General features: G+C 41.1%; 1 protein-coding gene across 1 annotated transcript in view; it reads right to left on the bottom strand.

Annotated features, from left to right (window-relative positions):
• Nucleotides 1-22,702, bottom strand: part of fam172a (family with sequence similarity 172 member A) — a 476,702-nt gene that overhangs the window by 205,795 nt on the left and 248,205 nt on the right. Inside the window, exon 8 of the mRNA XM_033017286.1 lies at nt 10,262-10,381. Coding sequence (XP_032873177.1) covers nt 10,262-10,381 — 120 coding nt within the window. The remainder of the gene's footprint in view (nt 1-10,261; nt 10,382-22,702) is intronic.

A 22,702-nucleotide genomic window follows, 5' to 3' on the forward strand; every position in this document is an offset into this window, starting at 1 on the left:
CCCCCCCTCCTCTTCTGCCCCTCCTCCTCCTCTCCCCCCCTCTTCTCTCCCCCCTCTTCTCTCCCCCCTCTTCTCTCCCCCCTCCTCTCTCCCCCCCTCCTCTCCCCTCTACTTTCTCTCCACCCCTCCCTCCCCTCTCTCACTCCCTCCTCTCTTTCCCCCCTTCTGCCACACCCCCTGCACCCACCTCCCCCTTCCACCCCCTCCCTTTCCACCCCTCCTCTCTCCCCCTCCTCTCCCACTCTCCTCTCTCCCCTCTCCTCCTCTCCTCTCTCCCCTTCCTCTCTCAGCTCCACTCTCTCTCCCCTCCGCTCTCTCTCCCCTCCACTCTCTCCTTCCTCCCCTCCTCTCTCTCCCCTCTCTGCTCCCATCCCCCACCCCTTTCCTCTCCCCCTCCCTCTCTCTCCCCACTTCCTCTCTCCCCCTCCCCCCTCCCCCCTCCCCCCTCCCTCCACCCCACCACTCTCCCCTCCCCTCCCTCCCTTCCCCCCACTCTCCCCTCTCCTCTCTACCCTCTTCCCCCCCCTCCTCTCTCCCCCCCTTCCCCCCCTCCTCTCTCTCCCCCTCCCTCTGCTCCCCCTCCACCCCCCTCCCCCACTCCTCTCCACTCCACCTCCCCCCACTTCCTCCCCCCTTCCCTCCCCCTCTCCCCCCCTGTGTGTCTGTGTGTGTGGTGGTTAGTGTGTGTGTGACGCCGCAGGCCAACCCCCCCTCCCCCCTCCCCGGCAAACGCGCATTGAGGGGACGGGACCCAATGGGTCCCATTTGGTCTATTAACATATAACAGTAGAGGACATGAACAGGCCCTAAAGCCGACAATGTCTGCACTGTACATGATGTCAAGTTAAACCAATCTCCTCTACGTGATCCTTATCCCTCAATTCCCTGCTTATACATGTGCCTATGTAAAAGCCTCTTTAATGCCACTTTTGTATCTGCTTCCACCACTACCCCTGGCAGTGCATTCCAGACACCCTCCACTCTCTGTGTAAAACATTTCACCAGCAATTTTCCTTTAAATTTTCCTTCTCGGGCCTGAAAGCTATGCCCTCTAGTTTTTGACAATCAACCCTGGGAAATAGGTTATGACTCTACAATATCTATGCCTCTCATTATTTTATATTCTTCTATCAGGTCTCCCCTTAACCTCCTAGACTTCAGAAGAAGCAATCCAAGTTTGCCCAACCTCTCCTTATAGTTAATACATTCTATTCCAGGCAGCATTCTGGCAAACCTCTTCTGCTCCCTGACCACATCTTTCCTGTAATGGGGTGATCACAATTCTCCAAATGCAGCCTGACAAAAGTTTCAACATGACTTCTATTATACTCAATGCCCTGGCCGATGAAGACAAGTATATCATTGCCACCTTTACCTCTCTATCTACTTGTGTTGCTACTTTCAAGAGCTATGGACTTGAACTGCCAAACCACTGCTCTTAAGGGTCTTTTCATTAACTGTATACTTTCCTCTTTGACCTCCCAAAGTGCAACAGCTCACACTTGCTCAGATTAAACTCAATCATTTCTCTACTCACAGCTGTAACTGATCCATATCTGGCCATATCTTCTCACAGCCATCTTCATTGTCTGCAACTCCACCAATTTTGGTGTTGCCAGCAAACTTACCAATCAACCCATCTACATATTGCCCATCCTTAAATGCACTTGAAAAGGTGATGGTATATTTCCATCTTGAAACATCACCCGTATAATTATGGTGGAGGAATGACATTTTCTTTCCAAGTCAGCATTGTGTGTGGTTTGGAGGAGAATCCGCACATGATGTTCTATACACCTGATGCTCTTCTTCTTGTCAGCAGAGATAATGGTTTGGAAGGTTTGCTGAATTTGCCTGTGTGAAAAACTGCAGTTCATTTTATAGACATTGTACGCTTCAGCTGCAGTGATGGTGCAGGATACAAGAAACCAACATTTATTTTGATGGTTTGGGCATCAACCCAGGAGAAGACTGCTTCTTTCTAAATAGTGCCTAGTTTCGTGAGTGGTATTGGAGCTACACTCATCTGGTTAAGTGCGTCTCCATTACATTCCTGCCTTGCATGAAAGTGTAGTTGGATGCCAATAACCTTGAATTTAGTGCATTGCTCTGGAAATTTCTCAGGGCTGTATTTTAAGATTAGAAGTGGAAATGGAGGGGGGCGGGAGGGGGGTTCTTTAATTATTATGCAGCTTTCAGATTTATTTGCAATTTTTCTCCAGGTACGATTTGTGTCACACAACTGTCAAAAATACTATCTCCAACTGATGTTCACTGACATTGATTTCCCCATCATCAACATCCTGGGAGAAAGCACAGATAACAAAGCACTGAGGCACCATGACTTCAAAAATTTGTCTGATGCTAGATAATCCACAGCAAGTGACCTCCCAAGGACTCCTGAACAGTTTTCCACTATCCATCCACAAGTCATGTCAAGAGCATGATAAAATACTCTCCGACTGCCTGGAAAGTCTAATTGAAACAGCACTCAAGATTCTTAATGATACAAGCAGAACAGCCTTTAGTTGGTATCCTATCCTTCACGTTAAAGATTTATTTCCTTCCCCACCAGCAGAATGAGACAGCGGGCTGTACTATCTATAAAGAGCACTGCAACACCTTGTCAATGTCTCTTCAGAAGCAACTCTCAAACTTAAAATATCTATAAGAAGGCCAGGGGCTATATGGCAACAACATGACTTGAAAGGTCTATTCCAATTCTTACAATACCCTGAATTGGAAATAAATCTTTCAAAGATTCTGGCTTTATGTACTGGACATTCTAACCAAATGACATTGTTGAATGTAAAAATCATAGAAACATAGAAAATAGATGCAGCAGTACGCCATTCGGCCCTTTGAGCCTGCACCGCCATTCAATATGATCATGGCTGATCATCCAACTCAGTATCCTGTACCTGCCTTCTCTCCATACCCCCTGATCCCTTTAGCCACAAGGGCCACATCTAACTCCCTCTTAAATATAGCTTAAATCTTATATCTTAAATCTTAGTCAAATCTAGCAAAATATAGCTTAAATCTTATATCTTAAATCCAACGATATCAAGAGAAATTCCATGCACTGGAGCAAATTTAAACTTAAAATATTTGTGGAAAAAAATAGCTGTAATAAGGTTTTATTGGCAAACTAAACAATTATTTTCATATTGCATCCATCTGATGTTGTGCTCTTTTCAAGAAATGGCTGCAGGGAACATGCTAGGAACTGTAGGCTGGTGAGATTAACATCTGCAGTTGGAAATTTACTAGTGAGTATTCTGAGGGATAGATTAATACGGGTTTTGGACGGGTAAGGGCTGATTAGGGATAGTCAGCATAGTTTTGTACGTAAGAAGTCGTGTCTCACAAATCTGATTGATTTTTTGAAGATGTGACCAAAAAGGTCGACGAGGGCAGAGCTGTAGATGTTGTGTACCAAGGAGGAGGACTGACTGAACTTTGTTGCCTTCCACCACAGTGAAGAATGCTGTGGTGGATGTTTATATTAAATTCTATTGTGTATTGTGTTTTCTTTTTTCAATTGTATCGCTGCATGGCAAATTCATTTCACTGTACCTTAGTTGGTGCATGTGACAAATAAATTTGTATTGTATTGTATTGTACATGGATTTCAGTAAGGCATTCGACAAGGTTCCGCATGGTAGGCTGCTCTGGAAGGTTAGATCACATTGGATCCAAGGAGAGATAGCTGAATGGATTGCGAATTGGCTCCGTGGAAGGAAGCAGAGGGTGATGGTGGAAGGTTGCTTCTCAGACTGGAGGCCTGTGACTAGTGGTGTGCCTCAGGGTACGGTGGTGGGGCCATTACTGTTTGTCATCTACATCAATGATTTGGATGAGAACATACAGGGCAAGATTAGCAAGTTTGCTGATGATACAAAAGTGAGTGGTTTTGTAGATACTGAAGATGGTTGTGAAAGATTGCAGCAGGATCTGGATAGATTGGCCAGGTGGGCAGAGGAATGGTTGATGGAATTCAATACAGAGAAGTGTGAGGTTTTGCATTTTGGAACGTCGAACTAGGGCAGGACCCGCACAATAAATGGTAGGCCTCTGGGTAGTGTTGTAGAGGAGAGGGATCTAGCACAGGTGCATGGTTCATTGAAGGTCGAGTCGCAGGTAGATAAGGTGGTCAAAAAGGCTTTTGGCACTGGCCTTCATCAGTCAAAGTATTGAGTAAAGAAGTTGGGAGGTCATGTTGCAGTTGTATAAGACGTTGATGAGACCGCATTTAGAATATTGTGCTCAGTTTTGGGCACCATGTTAAACAAAAGATATTGTCAAGCTTGAAAGGGTTCAGAAAAGATTTACGAGGATGTTGCCAGGACTAGAGGGTGTGAGCTATTGGGAGAGGTTGAGTAGGCTGGGTCTCTATTCCATGGAGCACAGGAGAATGAGGGGGGTCTTATAGAGGTGTACAAAATCATGAGAGAAATAGATCGGGTAGATGCACAGAGTCTCTTGCCCAGTGTAGGGGAATCGAGAACCAGGGGACATAGGTTCAAGGTGAAGGGGAAAAGATTTAATAGGAATCCGAGGGGTGACTTTTTCACACAAAGGGTGGTGGGTGTATGGTACAAGCTGCCAGAGGAGGTAGTTGAGGTTGGGACTAACCCATCGTTTAAGAAACAGTTAGATAGGTACATGGATAGGACAGGTTTGGAGGGATATGGACCAAGTGCAGGCAAGTGGGACTAGTGTAGCTGGGACATTGTTGGCTGGTGTGGGCAAGTTGAGCCGAAGGGCCTGTTTCCACACTGTATCACTCTATGACTATGATTAAAAACAGACTAAGTAATTGGCTTTCGTTATTGTATGCTATGTGTCATTTTGATACAATTTTGATCTTTTGCTGATGTATCCAACCAAAGAATAGCTGATCACTGGAACTGCACATTGTAATTCTTGTACTTGATTTTGGCACCTTTGAATTTAACCCTAAACCCACATTACTCCACCCCCACCGCACTCTACCAAATACCCCAATGAGGATTCTTAAATCTGATCGGATGAACACAATTTGTTTTGTTCATAAATATCATAGCATCCTTGAGGAGCAATCTCTAATTATTGTAATTGCCACTCAAAAGGCCATGAACAAACTTAAGAGCATTGGAAATTCAATTTTTTGCTAAAATCCACAAAATCTGAACTTCTGTGACTGGTTCTGATCAGTGTAATTGTCAGTTTGTCATTTATATTAGATTGAAGCATTTGATATAATGAGAAACAGAAGTAATGTTGCATATTCAAAATGCTTCAAGATTTTGCTTTTCCTATATGCTTAGCTATACAATATATTATAATTGAGTTCTGACAACTTTCCCTTCAACTCATATAGGGCTTTGCACTGCCAAAACACGGATGAAACCATGTTTGTATTCTTTATAATGATAGAATTAAGTTTTGCTACCTTGTTTGGAATAGGTATTATAGTCTGACTACTGGCAGGAGCAATATTAGGAAAGTATGATATATGCTACTCAATGCAATTTCAGAATATGAATCTTTAATTGTTCACAAATAGATATATTCAAAGCTAACGGCCTTCATAACGGGAGGAATTGTGTATAGGAGCAAAGAGGTCCTTCTGCAGTTGTACAGTGCCCTGGTGAGATTATTCAATTGATTGGTTTAACTAAAGCAATGGGGTGGGAGATTGTAATCTTCACGTGGTCCGCCCTGTTTCAACTAATGCAATCAACCTGGTGTGCACAATCAAATAAGATCAAATAGAACAAGTTGTCCTACAACTTTAGGCTGTGCGTGCCATATGCAAGAAGAAGATTTTGTGATTTTGATCCATTCCAAGGAGAAGTCGTTCCGGATTTGTTTCTCTGTGGTTTATCACAAACAATTGTTGCCACTAGATGAAATGCATTTTCAAGGTGGAAAGGTTGCAGAGAAGATTTACGAGGATGATGCCTGGACTTGTGGGCCTGAGCTGTAGGAAAAGGTTGAGCAGGCTAGGACTTCATTCATGGAGCGCAGGAGGATGAGGGGTGATCTTATAGAGGTGTACAAAATCATGAGAGGAATAGATCAGTTAAATGCAAAGATTCTTTGGCCCAAAGTAGGGGAATTGAGAACTAGAGGACATAGCTTTAAGGTGAAGGGGGAAGAAATTGCAAAGAGCTGCGGACTTAGCCTAGACCATCACACAAACCAACGTCTCTTCCATTGATTCCATCTACACTTCAAGGCCACGAGCATAATCAAGGACCAGTCTCACCCCGGTCCCTCTTCTCCGCTCTCCCATCAGGGAGGAGGTACAGAAGTGTGAAAACACATATCTCGAGTTTCAGGATAGACACAAAATGTTGGAGTAACTCAGCGGATTAGGCAGCATCTCTGAAGTAAAGGATAGGTGACGTTTCGGGTCGGAAACTTTCTCAGGTACAGTTTCATCCCAGCTGATATCATGCTACTGAACCGTCCTCCCACCAACTAGAGAATGGTCCTGACCTCTCATCTGCCTCATTGGAGACCTTTGAACTATCTTTAATTGGATTTTACTGGACTTATCATGCAATAAATGCTATACACGTTACCCTGTATTTGTACAGTGTAGGACGGCTTGATTGTAATCGTGGTATTTTCGGTGTCTGGATAGCTTGCAACAAAAAAGCTTTTCATTGTACCTCATTGCACGTGACAATAATAAAGTAAATGAAAACATCAAATATCTGAATCACCTGTGGATTTCAGGAGAGGCCATCGAGTATAAAGGACCTTCGACTAACAGAGCACCATTGGAATGTAGACATATTTATGTTCACGTATAGCACAGCTTTCCTTCATGAATATCAATACCGCTAACAGATATGGGAGACAATTAATCCACCAACACATTTAATTCACAATTTCTTTTAGAAACTACATGTATTATAATAACAGTTCCAGTGAACAGTAAATTTAAAGGGGACACAGAAAAGGGCTCAGTGAGTTTCAAAGGAATGCAAGAAACAGGACCCTGGGAGCATGCAAAACACTGTTGAGTGAGCCAGGTGCCAAACCATTGACGTTTGCAAAAAAAGGTATTTTGTATACAGGCCAACAATGTAATTTTCCAAAATATACACAAGGCCTACAAGTCAATTAGACAGGAAGTCATTTCTCCTTACAATGTCATTCGTCTACTACTGATTAAATTATACATTTCTGATGATTTTGCAAATCAATACAATACATCTGCAATAACACAAATGTATGTATTATCAAAGATTAAAATGTTACTGACAATTATAAAGAAAAATACAAAAATGTTTAATTATTTCCAACATTTTGACAATTATTTTAAAACCTGGTTTCTCGGTACATATGGAATATAAAGTTTATTTTTAAGTTATAAAAAACTTGCAATTGATATAACAGATCAGAACATATGTGTACTGAAAAAACCCCAATGATTTACAGAGTATGTAGTGAAGGGAATGAGATATGCTGTTCTAAAATGATTAATTGTGGACCCCATTAATGTGAAGTCATAATAATACATCAATGTCAGCTTTTTTGTTAAAGTTTCTTTGTGACAAATATTAGATGTGCCCGTGGATGTATTATGTCATGCCATTCATGCATTCAGTTCCTGCAGTGCAAGAAGTCTTGAGAACTCATTCTTCCTACCACCCTCTTTTCCCGAAAAAAAAATTCTTATAAGTTTGTATTTACTGGCTACTTCTCAACCCAAGACCAAGATGTCATGTGGAATATTTTAGCCCTGCTTTGGGATAAATTCACAGGCTCAGGGGACTTTCACCCTATAGCCCCAAGGTCAAATGTCAAGCTTTGCTTTGAGACATCTGGATGCATTATAGTGAAGAACAAAAGTGAAGAAAATATCCACCAGTGTGACAAGAGACACAGACACAAGGGATGTCATACTGGTCATCCACTGCCCTTCTTTTAGTCTTTAGGTGGCAAGACTTTGTAATTGTTTAGTTTCAGAACAAACATAATTTACCATATCCATTGGCAACACCAATACTTCACTGACTAAAGGTCAATCATCTTAGTCTCCCTACCAAAACTACAATATGTTTTCCAATTCACTGCCTGATAATGATATTGCTAAGTCCAAACAACATAAATGTTACTTCTTGCCAAACATCTAATTTGTTTCTTTTCACATGAAATAACATATTATGCCAGAGAATAAATATAGGTTATATTTCATTTGAAATTTTACACTCCTTGGCATCGAAATTAAATATAAACTTATGTCAATTCTGATTTTCTTTCCTTTCTTAAATGTTTACATGGTACTATCATGTGAACAAACTTCCACAACTTTTCCTTTGAATTTGTTCCCTTGTGTATCATATATTTAGCAAAAAATCAAAAGTGAATTTAATCTGCCTGAAACAAATTAATATGCTACCACCCGTGAACTGTGCTTCACAAGTTTGCAAACAGTATTGCAAACAGATTAAATATCATCTTGATTTGTTAAGATTAAAGAAAGGATTCTTCATTTTATTTCAAACAATTGTGCTAACTTAACCTTTAAGATTAGACTAGGATAAAAATAGTTAGATAAAGACTGCAAAAGGATGTTTTGTGGTCAGAGTGCTGAGCCTAAGGCCTAAATATAGTAAAGGGAGCCTTCGGCAGGAGGGCTGAGTGGTAATATGGAAGTCAATGTAAGGTCCTTCCTTTTCTTTTTAAAACTAGTAGTAACTCGAGGGGAAGAAATGGCAGTTAGTGGAGTGGTTTGTTCCTCGTGTAAAATGTGGGAGATGAGGGAGAAGTCAAGTGTCCCTGACTACTACGTTGATAGGAATTGTGTCCAGCTGTAGCACCTCTGAGACCCTATTGATCAGTTGGAGTGGCAGTTGCTGAGACATATACAGGAGGCAGAAAGCGTTACAGATACGAGCTTCTGGGAAGTGGTCACATCAAAGGTTCAAACATATAGTGGGTGCGAGACGAGACAAGGGGCAGCCAGTTAGCTCACGAGTGCCCTGTGGCTAATCCCTTTATCTTTCTAACAGGTATTCCATGTTGGAAACTGACAAGGTAGAGGATGGGGGGAGAATAGCCTCTCAGGAAATAGCAGTAGAAGCCAAATCAGTGGCACCATGACTGGCTCTGTTGTGCAGTAGGGAAGGACAAGGTTTGGTAGGCAGTAGTGGCAGAGGAACAATAATCAGGGGAACACACAGGAACTTTTGTGGCTGTGAGCGAGCCGACAGGGTAATGTGTTGCCTTCATGATGCGAGAATCAAGGACGTCTCGAGTGCAGAACATTCTGAAAGAAGAGGGTTGGTAGCTATAGGTCATAGTCCATGTTGGTACTAACTACATAGGTAAGAAGTTATACAAAGTCTTGAAAATAATTTAGAGAGTTAGGAAGAAAGTTGAAGGGCAGGACATCTAGGGTTATAATCTCAAAATTGCTTACTGTGCCACATACCAGTGAATAAAGAAATAGAAAGATAGGATAACTGAATGCTGTTCTTCAATACTCCCCAAGGTCCTGCCATGCAATTTTTATTCTCTACCCTGGTTTAACATCCCTACTTGTATCACCTTGCAAGTCGCACGTATAGACAGATGGCTTTTTTCTTTTGTTCACATTTCAGTTAATCAATAACTAAAAGGAATTGATTTAAAGTAAGAGGGAAGAAATGTAAAGGAAACCAAAAAAGTTCCAAATGATAAGGTAGTCTTTTTTAACAAAACAACAAACAACATCAAAACATGTGGCAAATACATTTTCTATGAAAAATCCATTTTTGAAATGGTAATTTTATCATTGAGGCATTGTTCTCAATGATCTTATCCTGCCACATTTATGGTTTAATCTGTAACTGCAACCATTATAATCGTTTATTGTCATTGACAGAAGTGCAACTGCTTCAAAATGTCTATTAAACTGTTAGTGATTGTTCAAAGGAGTCACTATTTCAATTAAGTACTGGTGACTGGTTTCCTAAATGGACTAATAACATCATGCAAAAATTGCTGAGTCATGTTCACTTAACCCAACCTGATGTCATGCTACACATTAAATTGTAACATTTACTAATCAACTATTCAAAATAATCCAAATATACACCCATTTGTTCATGTGATTTGTTGATTAGAAAACAAATGAATACAGATTTAGAATGAAATGGCTATACATAGATATCAAGAAAATTGTTTAAATATGCTCGAAGATCATTATGCTTATGATGTCTGAAATGTGCAGTGAACAAAAAAAAACGATTAATAAAGAAGAAAAAGTACTTACTAATTCCAAAAACACCAGGCCACCGTAACTGTGGGCAACAAATACCACATTCTTGGCAGAAGATCTGGAGATGAAGTGATCCCAGACATAGAGTGCATGCTCCTCTGGTGTACTGTTATCCTGCAAAAAGGAAGAAAATATATTTCCAATATAGAAGGACATTATTCATATAAAAGTAATTGCACCAGTTTTTCGATTGGATGAAATATTTGGTTCCTTTCTCTTGTCCTTACATTATTGCCGTCAAAAAATGTACAATTTACTGTTTTGTTTTTACCAATGATTCAGATAGAGCAGTCCTCATGTCACAACTGATCAGGAATTTATATTGTTTAAGTTTAAAGAGAAGGGAATGGGTGATGTTTGGTTCAGGTGGACTTAAATATCAAAATCGGGGGGAATTTTATGCATCAGCAGATCATTGGTGTATTACATTGTGTTCGGATTGTTATGCACAGAGGGTTATTTTGTTTAAATTCTCCACAACAATTCTGGTATTTGTGTGACTCCCAGTCTATCAGCGCTTACCTGTTGTGGTGATCTACCATGTGGATCCATGGAAGAATAGAGTTCCTCGTGTTAACTAGAATCTATCCTTTCGGGATTGCTTTTGAGACTTGATGAGCTGAATGGCCTCATTCTCGGAGTTGATGTGACCACTTCCCAGAAGCTCGTATCTGTAACGCTTTCTGCCTCCTGTATATGTCTCAGCAACTGCCACTCTAAATAAAAAAATAAAGCTCTTTTGCAGCTCACTATTGAGGAAGAAAACTGCATTTATGCACAGAGCTCTCTCCAGGGTGAGGAGGGGGGGGGAATCATAAAAAAATCAGTAGGCAGGATCCAGGATCCACTTGTTCAGACTACTTCTGTGATTCACTTTCGCATCCACTTCCAGCATACTGTGGGTAATTTACAGAGGCCAATTACCATATAGAACCGCACGTCTTTGGGATATGTGAAGAATCCGGAGCACTCGGAGGAAAGCCATGCATTCACAGGGTGCAAACACCACAGACAGGATCTGACATTAGAATGGAACCCTGGTCTCTGGCACAGTGAGGCCGTAGCTCTACCAGCTGTGCTGTGCTGCCCCTCTCATTCACCTCATATTTCCTTCTTGCTTTCTTATATTGTTTCATGGTTTTCTCAGTTTCTTATTATTTTTATTTTATGTGATTAATTGAGCAGAATAATAATGCCAATTATGAAATTCAGATAATCTGTGTCTAGTCCAAAATGTTGCTGACATATTCACCTACCAAACTAACTTCTACTAACTAGGAGCAGGATTTTCTTTTGAAGTTAACATACGATAAATGAATAGAGATAAAAGCATAAGGTAGACAAACATGCTGGAGGAACTCAGCGGGTGAGGCAGCATCTATGGAGAGAAGGAATAAGCGACGTTTCGGGTCGAGACCCTTCTTCAGACTCCAAAAGCATTCTTCTCAGCAGAGTATTACTGCATAATAAGTAGAAAAATCAGCATTAGCCCTTTCACCAAAACACCCACCTACCTCCCCACCTCCCCAATTTTGTTGTTTGTTAGGGTGACGGTTCACTCAGTTAAATCTATAAAGGAAATCAGATATTAATTGTTAAAGGAGGGTGAAATATCAATATTGCATGCAAACACACACAGTGCCCTCCATAATGTTTGGGACAAAGACCCACCATTTATTTATTTACCTCTGTACTCCACAATTTGAGATTTGTAATAGAAAAAATCACATGGTTAAAGTGCACATTGTCCGATTTTAATAAAGACCATTTTTATACATTTTGGTTTCACCATGTAGAAATTACAGCAGTGTTTATACATAGTCCCCCCATTTCAGGGCACTATAATGTTTGGGGCACAGCAATGTCATGTAAATGAAAGTAGTCATGTTTAGTATTTTGTTGCATATCCTTTGCATGCAATGACTGCTTGAAGTCTGCGATTCATGGACATCACCAGTTGCTGGGTGTCTTCTCTGGTGATGCTCTGCCAGGCATGTATTGCAGCCATCTTTAGCTTATGCTTGTTTTCTGAAAGTTTTCCAGTGGATAACTATTATTTAAAGTTGATGGTAGGATATTGGTCCATGCACCCAGCTATCACAAAAATGTAAATCCACTCTGTAAGTTTCTCCAGAGGGATCCACACAATGTTGTTTCAATGTGTTTTATTTTGCAAATGTGATTTCCTTTGCATACTGGAGTCATTAGCTTTGTTGTCATGGCTTTGGCTACTCAGTACAAATTCATTTGATCTACTGGCTTAAACAAAGCCATCATGATGACTTCTGCCAGAAAGTCAGATATTGGTCAATACATTTATTGCCCATTGTCATCGTGGGGGAGGAATCATTTTCTGCTCTTGGAACTTAGTTGATTCGATAGGCTCAGAAAGTGACATGAATGCAACCAATGGTTTTACAGCTTAACGAATCCTGCTTTTACAGCTTAATGAATCCTGAAATCCTGGTGCAGTATTCCCTGTTTGCTGGTCTTTGAAAACACCATAAGAAATTTCACGAGGCGTCTTTTTTGGAACATTGGAAGGCAATTTGTAAGTTTTATGAACAACTTTTCGTTTTGCCTGGGAAAAGCCAAATGCATAAATATTTTCATTGTCACCTCATTAGCCCTTTCGGACGACAGATGGCACAATGGGCTAAGTGTTCGGCTGGCAACCGGAAGGTAGCTGGTTCGAATCCCGCTTGGAGTGCATACTGTCGTTGTGTCCTTGGGCAAGACACTTCACCCACCTTTGCCTGTGTGTGTCCTTGGGCAAGACACTTCACCCACCTTTGCCTGTGTGTGTGGATGTAATTATGTGACGCACTTTGGGGTCAATGCAAGTTGACTAAAAATGTGCTATATAAATAAAAAGAAAAAAAAAAAAGAAATTGCAACGACTGTTCTGCTGACAACCTTCTACCGCTGCACCACAGAGAGCATGCTAACGTATGGCATCTCTGTGTGGTATCTCAGCTGCACGGAGGTGGAGAGGAGAGCTCTTCAGCGCGTCGTCCACAGAGCGCAGAAGATTATTGGGACACCGCTACCAGCCTTGGAGGGCATCTACCACACACGGTGCCTCAGGAAGGCCATCAGCACCCATAAAGACTCCTCACACCCTTGCAATGGACTGTTCGAACTACTTCCCTCCACAGACGTTACAAGGCCTTCTACGCTCACACCTCCAGACTCAGGAACAGCTTCAATCCCAGAGCTATAGTGGCTCTGAACCGGCCCTGCTGAGTGCCCCCCACCCCCATGGACTGTCTCCCTCGGATGGTCACGTCGCACAGACACATCTGCACTTTAGTCTGTTTTGACTGTTTTGACCGTTTTACTGTTTTAATGTTCTTTTTACAAACCATGTTCTCGGGGTATCTAAATCTAAATTGTATTAGTTATTTAAGTTATGACATCGGATGGAAGCTGCATACCAAATCTCGTTGCACTTATGTGCAATGACAATAAAATATATTATTATTATTATTATTGTCACCTTAGAAAAGTAGTTCTGCCGTGAGCTCCCTTATTCCCCTTTTTTTCTCTCTATCTAATTATCTTCATTCTTCAGTCATAGTGTGGAGAGGGACACCTAAAACTCATTGTTGAAATCTCAGTCACAAAAAATTCCTTTAGCACGTAACTAGCTACCTCCTGTGCATACATAGAAACTGAAACAACAATGGTAAGCACCAAACACTTGTGGAATTTAATTAACAGCCATTTGAATTCCATCAGCAATTAAACTGTAAATTGATGATGATCCCTATAAATAACATTGTTGTATTGTCATTTCTGCCAGTAACTATGAGAAGGTGAGGAGGGTGGCAGCTGCAGTGTTGAACTCCAAAAAGGCATGCACTGGCCTCAAATACTGAAGATCTCAGGTGTTCTACAGAGGACAAGAATAACAACTGAGCTCCCACTGGAATCATTTAGACTGGCAAGGGGAATCAATCTGCTGGGATTAATTACAAAAATCCAGGAAAAATTAGGGAATTTAAGAAAGTCTCAAATGGGCAAGCTAGTGCCCAATTGTTGTTGGCTCCAAACAAGCCCCATAGACTGTATTTTTTTAAATAATTCTAGAGACGTGGCCGCAACCATTAAAATGGCAATATCATCATTCAACAAAAGTTAGTGATGAGCTAAATTATTTTATTGCTATCTTCCATTTATAAACTTAAATATTTATAAATAATTGGTCTATTGGTTTATTTTATCTATGTTCTTTTGTCCATGTCCTCACTCCCGAACTGCTCTAATTTATTCATTGCCCAGGTAACCTTCTATACAGCTTATTTCATGGTCAGCCCAGTTTACCCTCTCGGAGACATTCCTTGTTGCCATCCTCTTTGCATATGGACAAACGTATTTTCCCTTCTTCCCAGCTCTGATGAAAGACTTCCCACAGATGCATCAAGATAGAGTCATAGAGTCAAACAGTATGGAAGCAGGCACTTTGGCACAACTCTTTCATACCAATCAAGATGCCTCATCTGAGCTAACCCTATTACCTGTGTCAGGCCCATGCTCCTCAAAACCTTTCTTATTTATTTATGTCCAATAATGTTTTAAATGTAGAACCCAAAATGCTGGAGTAACACTGTGGGTCAAGCAGCATTTCTGGAAGATATGGATGGGAGACGTTTCGGATCGGGACACTTATTCAGACTGGAAATGTTTTTGAATATTATCATTGTACTTGCCTTACTTTCACTGGCAGCTCGTTCCATATACCCACAACTTTCTATGTCACTAAGTTGCCCCTGAGGTTTCTCTTAACTCTTCTCCCTCTCACATGAGACCGATGCCTTACCTGGGAAAAAGACTGTGATTTCACTCTATCTATTCCCCTCATGATTTTACATACATCTATAAAATCATCTAACATCTCCGTGTAGCTCAGGCCTTCAAGACCTGGCAACTTCCTTATAAATATTTGCTGCATAGGAATATGGCATCTTTCCTATAGTGGGTGAACAAAACTGAATACAGGTGCAGCCTCACTAACAATCTGCTGGAGGAGCTTACCCAGTACCATAACTACAATCTCAACTGTACTAAGACCAATGAAGAGTTACACAAAAATAAATGACCATACCTTCTTTCCATCACCCTCCATTCAGCCTCCTCGCCAAAGTTTTATGTCAAAACCTCAATACTTTCCCTCAACAAAGCATTTGCACCTCAACACATAACATCTCCCAACACGACCAGTCTCAATAGGCTCCTCCGTTAGTGCCTGAGCTCTTTTTAAACACCAGTAGCCGCAGTCTCTCTTGGATACTAACGGCTACATTTCAAATCTCCCATGCTACTCCTCTTCTCAACTGATCATTCACAAGTTTTTCCAAGATGCTGATTATTTCTAACATTTTTTGGTTTTGATTTTAGTATTTCCAACATTCTTTGAGCACAAAGCTCCATAAAATATTCTAACATAACTATTTTGATAAGCATTCACAAGGACAGAAACAAGATAAAAAGAGTAGCAAATAAACAAGGGAAAAAGAGAAGCAAAGTCAAATGTGGGTCCCTTGAAGGCAGACACGGGTGAAATTATTATGGGTAACAAGGAAATGGCAGAAGAGTTGAATAGGTACTTCGGATCTGTCTTCACTAAGGAAGACACAAACAATCTCCCAGATGTACTGGAGGACAGAGGATCTAAGGGGGTAGAGGGACTGAAAGAAATTTTCATTAGGCGAGAAATAGTATTGGGTAGGCTAATGTGACTGAAGGATGATAAATCCCCTGGGCCTGATGGTCTGCATCCCAGGGTCCTCAGAGAGGTGGCTCTAGAAACAGTGGATGCATTGTGGTCATTTTCCAATGTTCAATAGATTCAGGATCAGTTCCTGTGGATTGGAGGATAGATAATGTTATCCCACTTTTCAAGAAAGGAGCGAGAGAGAAAACGGGGAATTACAGACCAGTTAGCCTGACTTCGGTGGTGGGAGAGATGCTGGAGCCAATTATTAAAGAGGTAATAATGGGGCATTTGGATAGCAGTTAAAGGATTAGTCCAAGTCAACATGGATTTATGAAAGGGAAATCATGCTTGATTAATCTTCTGGAATTTTTTGAGGATGTGACAAGTAAAATGGATGAAGGGGTGCCAGTGGATGTAGTGTATCTAGACTTTCAGAAAGCCTTTGATAAGGTCCCGCACGGGAGACTGATGACTAAAATTGGAGCACATGGTATTGGGGGCAGGGTGTTGACATGGATAGAAAATTGGTTGGCAGACAGGAAGCAAAGAGTAGGAGTGAACGGGTCCTTTTCGGAATGAGGGGGGATCTTATAGAAACATATAAAATTATAAAAGGACTGGACAAGCTAGACGCAGGAAAAATGTTCCCAATGTTGGGCAAGTCCAGAACCAGGGGCCACAGTCTTAGTATAAAGGGGAAGCCATTTAAGGCGGAGGTGAGAAGAAAAACGTTTTCACCCAGAGAGTTGTGAATTTGTGGAATTCCCTGCCACAGAGGGCAGTGGAGGCCAAGTCACAGGATAGATTTAAGAGAGAGTTAGATAGAGCTCTACGGGCTAGTGGAATCAAGGGATATGCGGAGAAGGCAGGCACGGGTTATTGATAGGGGATGATCAGCCATGATCACAATGAATGGCGGTGCTGGCTCGAAGGGCCAAATGGCCTCCTCCTGCACCTATTTTCTGTTTCGAAGATGAACCAAGTAATCAATTCAATATACAGAAATACATTTTCCAGACTGCAATAATGGGCAATGGGGGAGAAAAATGAGGCAGTGATTATTATAGTTTTCAGTGGATCTTGGAGGTGATTAAGAATGGAAAGGGAGATGGCTAAAATAAAAAAAAATCCAAAAAACAAATTGTACAACTAAGCAAACTTTAATATATTTTAAGGAATATTAATCTACTTTGAGGAGAACACCATGTCTAACTTACCTCCTTTAATTCTTTAAGGAGATAACAAGTTCAGGGGACTGAATATTAAGTTCATGATGCTTTTGATGAAATATTACACAAAAGGCTATTAAAAACATTCAAAAGCAATGAAGAATGGAAAAAAATTGGAATTGATAACAAAAAGAGTAAACAGTATGAATTAACAAACAAGCATTAGAGTAAAGGGCCTGTCCCACTTGCCGATTTTTTCGGCGACTGCCGGCATCATTGATTGACGTATCAGGGTCTTCGAAAGATTTTGAACATTTCAAAATCCAGTGGCAACACAAGAAATGTTGAGACACTTGAGGACACATCGTCATCATGCCGTGTCACCACCGCACCCACACCTCGACTTTTCGGTGACCTGACACGTCAGTCAATGATGCTGGCAGTCGCCGAAAAAATCGCCAAGTGGGACAGGCCCTTAAGTATGTAAAAGTCTAATACTTATCAGTTGCCATTGCCTTGCCCACTCAATTAATTGGTTTCATTCTATTTCTTATTTATGAACTGCCTCGTCCAATTTAACTGAAATAGAAATCCCAGCAAAGTACCTCATTCATACGTAGGAAGGAAAAATTGATGATAGGTAGGTGTATTTTATATATGTCATTAAAATAACAAAAGAAGGAGCGGAAATAAACCTTAAAGTATTAGCAAAGTCAGCAATAAAAAAACTCCGACCAATTTACAGCCCCAATCAATAAAGCATCAGGATGTTGAAGAACACAGCCAAACCAACAGAATATAAATCAGAAAAGGTAACAGTGATCAAACATTATAGCACTCCAGTTGGACAGCATCTATAAGATTGCTTCCACTTCTGATTGTGAATGAACATTTAAGCAGTGGAAGCAACATAGAAAAGCCATGATGCTGAACCACAATGTCAGAGATGTGAGCAATGAGGAAAGACTGGAGAACTCTGTTTTTGCTTTGAAATAGTGATGGCCTTCCACGGATACACAAGACTGTAAAAGAGGTAGAAGAAAGTTAATATGAGATATTGCTTCAATTTTATAGGTCCGGCAAACAATGGTTCAAGCAAACTTTAGTTTGTTACCCAGCCCAATCCACCTTCAATGAATCAATTGCCTATAAAAATATTTCACTTTTTGAGATTTGTAATAGAAAAAATCACATGTGGTTAAAGTGCACATTGTCAGATTTTATTAAAGGGTATTTTTATACATTTTGGTTTCACCATGTAGAAATTACAGCAGTGTTTATACATAGTCCCTCCATTTCAGGGCACCATTAAGAAGAAAGAGGGGGACTCTCCTAGTGGCGGCATGCCACCAGGTTGCAAATTTGTTTGCTCCCTTAACTTTTAACTTTTACTTACCACTCTTTCAATGTTACTTGTCATTACTTGACTTCAAGGCACGGTCTAACTTTTCTTAAAGTGTTGATAATACTTTTATATGCTTTGACCGTGTAAAGGATGGAGACAAGAGGGAAAGGAGCTTCCCCAAGGAAGGAACGTGGGAAAGGCACAGCTTCTGACTCTAGTATCTTAGTAGCATTATCGAAAATGACCGATGAACTGAAAAATGAAATGAAAACAAGATTTTGCAGTTTGGAAGAAATGGTGAAAGGAATTTCGAGTAAATTGAAGGAAGTTCAAGACAAGCTGATTATGTTACAAGATGAATCTCGTGAACAGAAGGAACAAATTGATAACTTGCGAACCCTGGGCCAGGAGAGAGATTTGAAGATTGAAAAACTGGAATGGAGAATGAATGAAAATACTCTGGCACTCCTGCAATACAAGATTAAAAATATGGATCTGGAAAACAGAAGCCGTCAACTGAATTTGCAAATTGTTGGTTTTCCGGAAGGTCAAGGAGATAATGTTATAAAATATGCTTCCAAAACGATAAAGGAGACTTTCAACATGAGTACAATGAATATCTTCCATTTTTGGATAACGCACACAGGATTGGGAAGAAATCTGGTCCCCAACATAAACCGAGACATTTGATTGTTCGGTTTCACTTCTTGCAAATGAAGGAGAATATTCTCCAGGCAGCAAAAAAGTTGGCGTGGTTGAATATGAAGGATGCAAGTTTCGGTTTGTTCCTGATTATAGTTATGAGCTTTTGGAAATAAGAAAGTCTTTCCATAATGTAATGTCTGAGTTGTTTAAGAAAAAGTTGCGCCCAGCCTTACTTTATCCAGGTAGACTGCGTATATGACTCTTTAATGGTAACATTCGATTTTTTAACAATCCTCAAGACGCTTCCTGCTTTCTGGAGGCTTATGAGGGTGAAGTTGCGACTGGGAGTAATTGATAGCTGATTAAGTTATAATTGGAGATTTACTTTTCCTATTTTGACAATATATCGATTTGTAATGATTAAGAATTTAACTGGATGAGTTGTTTTTCTTTTTTTAATTTACTTTTTAGAATTTTAGTATGATGCTATCAAACAACAATGTTTACCTTCTCTAATATACTGTTAATTTAATGTAATGGTATTATATATATTAATTTGTAAGATTTTATTTGTTAGTTTTTCTAATTTTTAAATTGAAGGAATTTTTTTTATCCCCTGTTTTTAGACAAATTAAGTGAATGCAGTTCTTGTTTTTCATATTTTGACCTTGGATAAATAATATGAAGTAGCTCTTGTGTTCCACTGCCAACATGTACTTTTTTTTAACCATAACATTAATTTTGTTTTGGCTATTGAGTGGCAAATATGCTTTATTTTTACGTTGGGTGCTGTCGTTAGGAGAGATGGGGGTAGGGAAGGGATTAGGTAGCGTACTGACTGTCTACTGGTCAGTTTCGGGCTTTGCATGGGTGGGGGGGGGGAGTAACTTAGTTACTCTAAGTCTTTTGCTTTTAGCTTAGCTTTTTTCATCTGTGCAGAATCTGAACTACAAAAATGTCTGAAATGTTGTCACTTCTGGCTCCGCCCTAGATTTTTCTTCCTCCAGTATCATGAACTATTACGCTTTAAGAAATTAACCCTTTACATTCCACATGATTTTTACAAACAATATGGAAAAAGTTATTAACTTCCTTTCATGGAATGTGAATGGTTTGAACCATCCCATTAAGAGGAAAAAAATGTTTTAAGTTCTTCGTAGACTAAATGCTCAGATTATTTTTGTTCAGGAAACTCATGTAAGGCAAGATGACAATCAACGATTTTTCAAGTTTTGGAGAGGACAGCAGTTTCATTCAAATTCACAGGCTAAGGTGAAAGGAGTCTCTATTTTTATTGACTCCTCAATTCCGTTTGTTCATTATGAAACAATTTCTGATCCATATGGTAGATTTTTGGTGATTACTGGTGTTCTTCATAACCAAAAAGTTGCTATGATGAATGTTTATGCACCAAATATTGATCACCCTGAGTTTTTTAAACAGTTAATTGTTTAATGAACACTTGTTAAGTGTTAAATGAACACTTTTCAATAATGGGTGGCGATTTTAACTGTTGTTTGAACCCCTCGATGGACAGATCTGCATCTGATCATGTGCTTCCAAATAAATCAGCTAGTTTTATCAATTCTTTTTTTTGACTCTGGAATGTTAGAAGTCTGGAGATTCTTACACACAAATGACAAATAATTTTCTTTTTTCACTCATGTATATCATAGTTACTCTAGGATTGACTACATTATAATAGATTCTCGGCTAGTTTCATCCCTCACCCTGAACACCAGCGTTCCATAGGGCTGTGTGCTGAGCCCCCTCCTCTACTCCCTCTTCACCTACGACTGCACACCTGTACATGGTACTAACACCATCATCAAGTATGCAGATGATACAACGGTGATTGGCCTCATCAGCAACAACGATGAGTCGGCCTATAGGGAGGAGGTCCAGCTCCTAGCAGCATGGTGCGCTGACAACAACCTGGTCCTTAACTCCAAGAAGACCAAGGAGCTCATTGTAGACTTCAGGAAGTCTAGGGGCGGCACGCATACCCCCATCCACATCAACGGGACGGAGGTGGAACGTGTTTCCAGCTTCAGGTTCCTGGGGGACAACATCTCCGATGACCTCTCTTGGACCCACAATACCTCAACTTTGGTCAAGAAGGCTCACCAGCGTCTCTTCTTCCTGAGGAGACTGAAGAAGGTCCATCTGTCTCCTCAGATTCTGGTGAACTTCTACCGCTGCACCATCGAGAGCATCCTTACCAACTGTATCACAGTATGGTATGGCAACTGCTCTGTCTCCGACCGGAAAGCACTACAGAGGGTGGTGAAAATTGCCCAACGCATCACCGGTTCCTCGCTCCCCTCCATTGAGTCTGTCCAAAACAAGCGTTGTCTGCGAAGGGAGCTCAGCATCGCCAAGGACTGCTCTCACCCCAACCATGGACTGTTTACCCTCCTACCATCCGGGAGGCGCTACAGGTCTCTCCGTTGCCGGACCAGCAGGTCCAGGAACAGCTTCTTCCCTGCGGCTGTCACACTACTCAACAATGTACCTCGGTGACTGCCAATCACCCCCCCCCCCCCCGGACACTCCTCCCACAGGAAAAACACTATGACTGTATGCATGTAAATAGATTTATTTATTGAAATCATATTCTATGTCGCTCTTCCAGGGAGATGCTAACTGCATTTCGTTGTCTCTGTACTGTACACTGACAATGACAATTAAAGTTGAATCTGAATCTGAATCTGAATCTGAATTGTGAGTATGCTGCAATTGCTATTTCTGATCATGCACCATTGAAACTATCAATCAAACTACCTGATTCCAAGTTTATTGCTAAACAATGGCGATTTAATGCTACTTTGCTTCATGATCTAAATTTTATTAATTTTATTAAAGATCAGATTGCTTTTTTCTTCTTAACAAATTCCACTGAAGAAATATCCAATGGTGTAGTCTGGGATGCTTTTAAGGCATACTAGACCAAGTGCAGACCCGTTGGGTCTGTTTCCCCAACGGCGTTTTGCAGGGGGGGGGGGGGAGGGGGGGCTGCGGCATCAAACTCATATTAACCAACCCCCAAACACACAGGTGGGGGGAGGGAGGGGGGATGTGAAGAGGGGAGGGAGGGGAGAGGAGGTGGAGGAAATGGGACAGATTTGGGAGGGAAAGGAGAGCGGGGTAGGGGGTGAGAGAGGGGGATGGGGAGATAGATGTGGTGGAGGGGGAGGATGGGGAGGTAGGGAAGGAGGGAGGGAGGGGGAGAGGGGTGGGGGAGAGAGGGGAAAGAGTGGAGAGGGAGGTGGAGAGGGGTAGGGGGAGTGATGGAAGAGGGACAGAGGGGTAGGAGGAAGGGGGTGGCGTAGAGAGGGAAGGGGGGTGGGGGAGAGAGGGATGGGTGGGAGAGGGGTTTCGGAGAGGGAAACATAGAACCATTGAAATTAAGTGCAGGAGTAGGCCATTCGGCCCTTCGAGCCTGCACCACCATTCAATATGATCGTGGCTGATCATCCAACTCAGTATCCTGTACCTGCCTTCTCTCCATACCCCCTGATCCCTTTAGCCACAAGGACCACATCTAACTCCCTCTT

Source organism: Amblyraja radiata, chromosome 3 (assembly GCF_010909765.2).
Source record: "Amblyraja radiata isolate CabotCenter1 chromosome 3, sAmbRad1.1.pri, whole genome shotgun sequence".
Lineage (NCBI taxonomy): Eukaryota > Metazoa > Chordata > Chondrichthyes > Rajiformes > Rajidae > Amblyraja > Amblyraja radiata.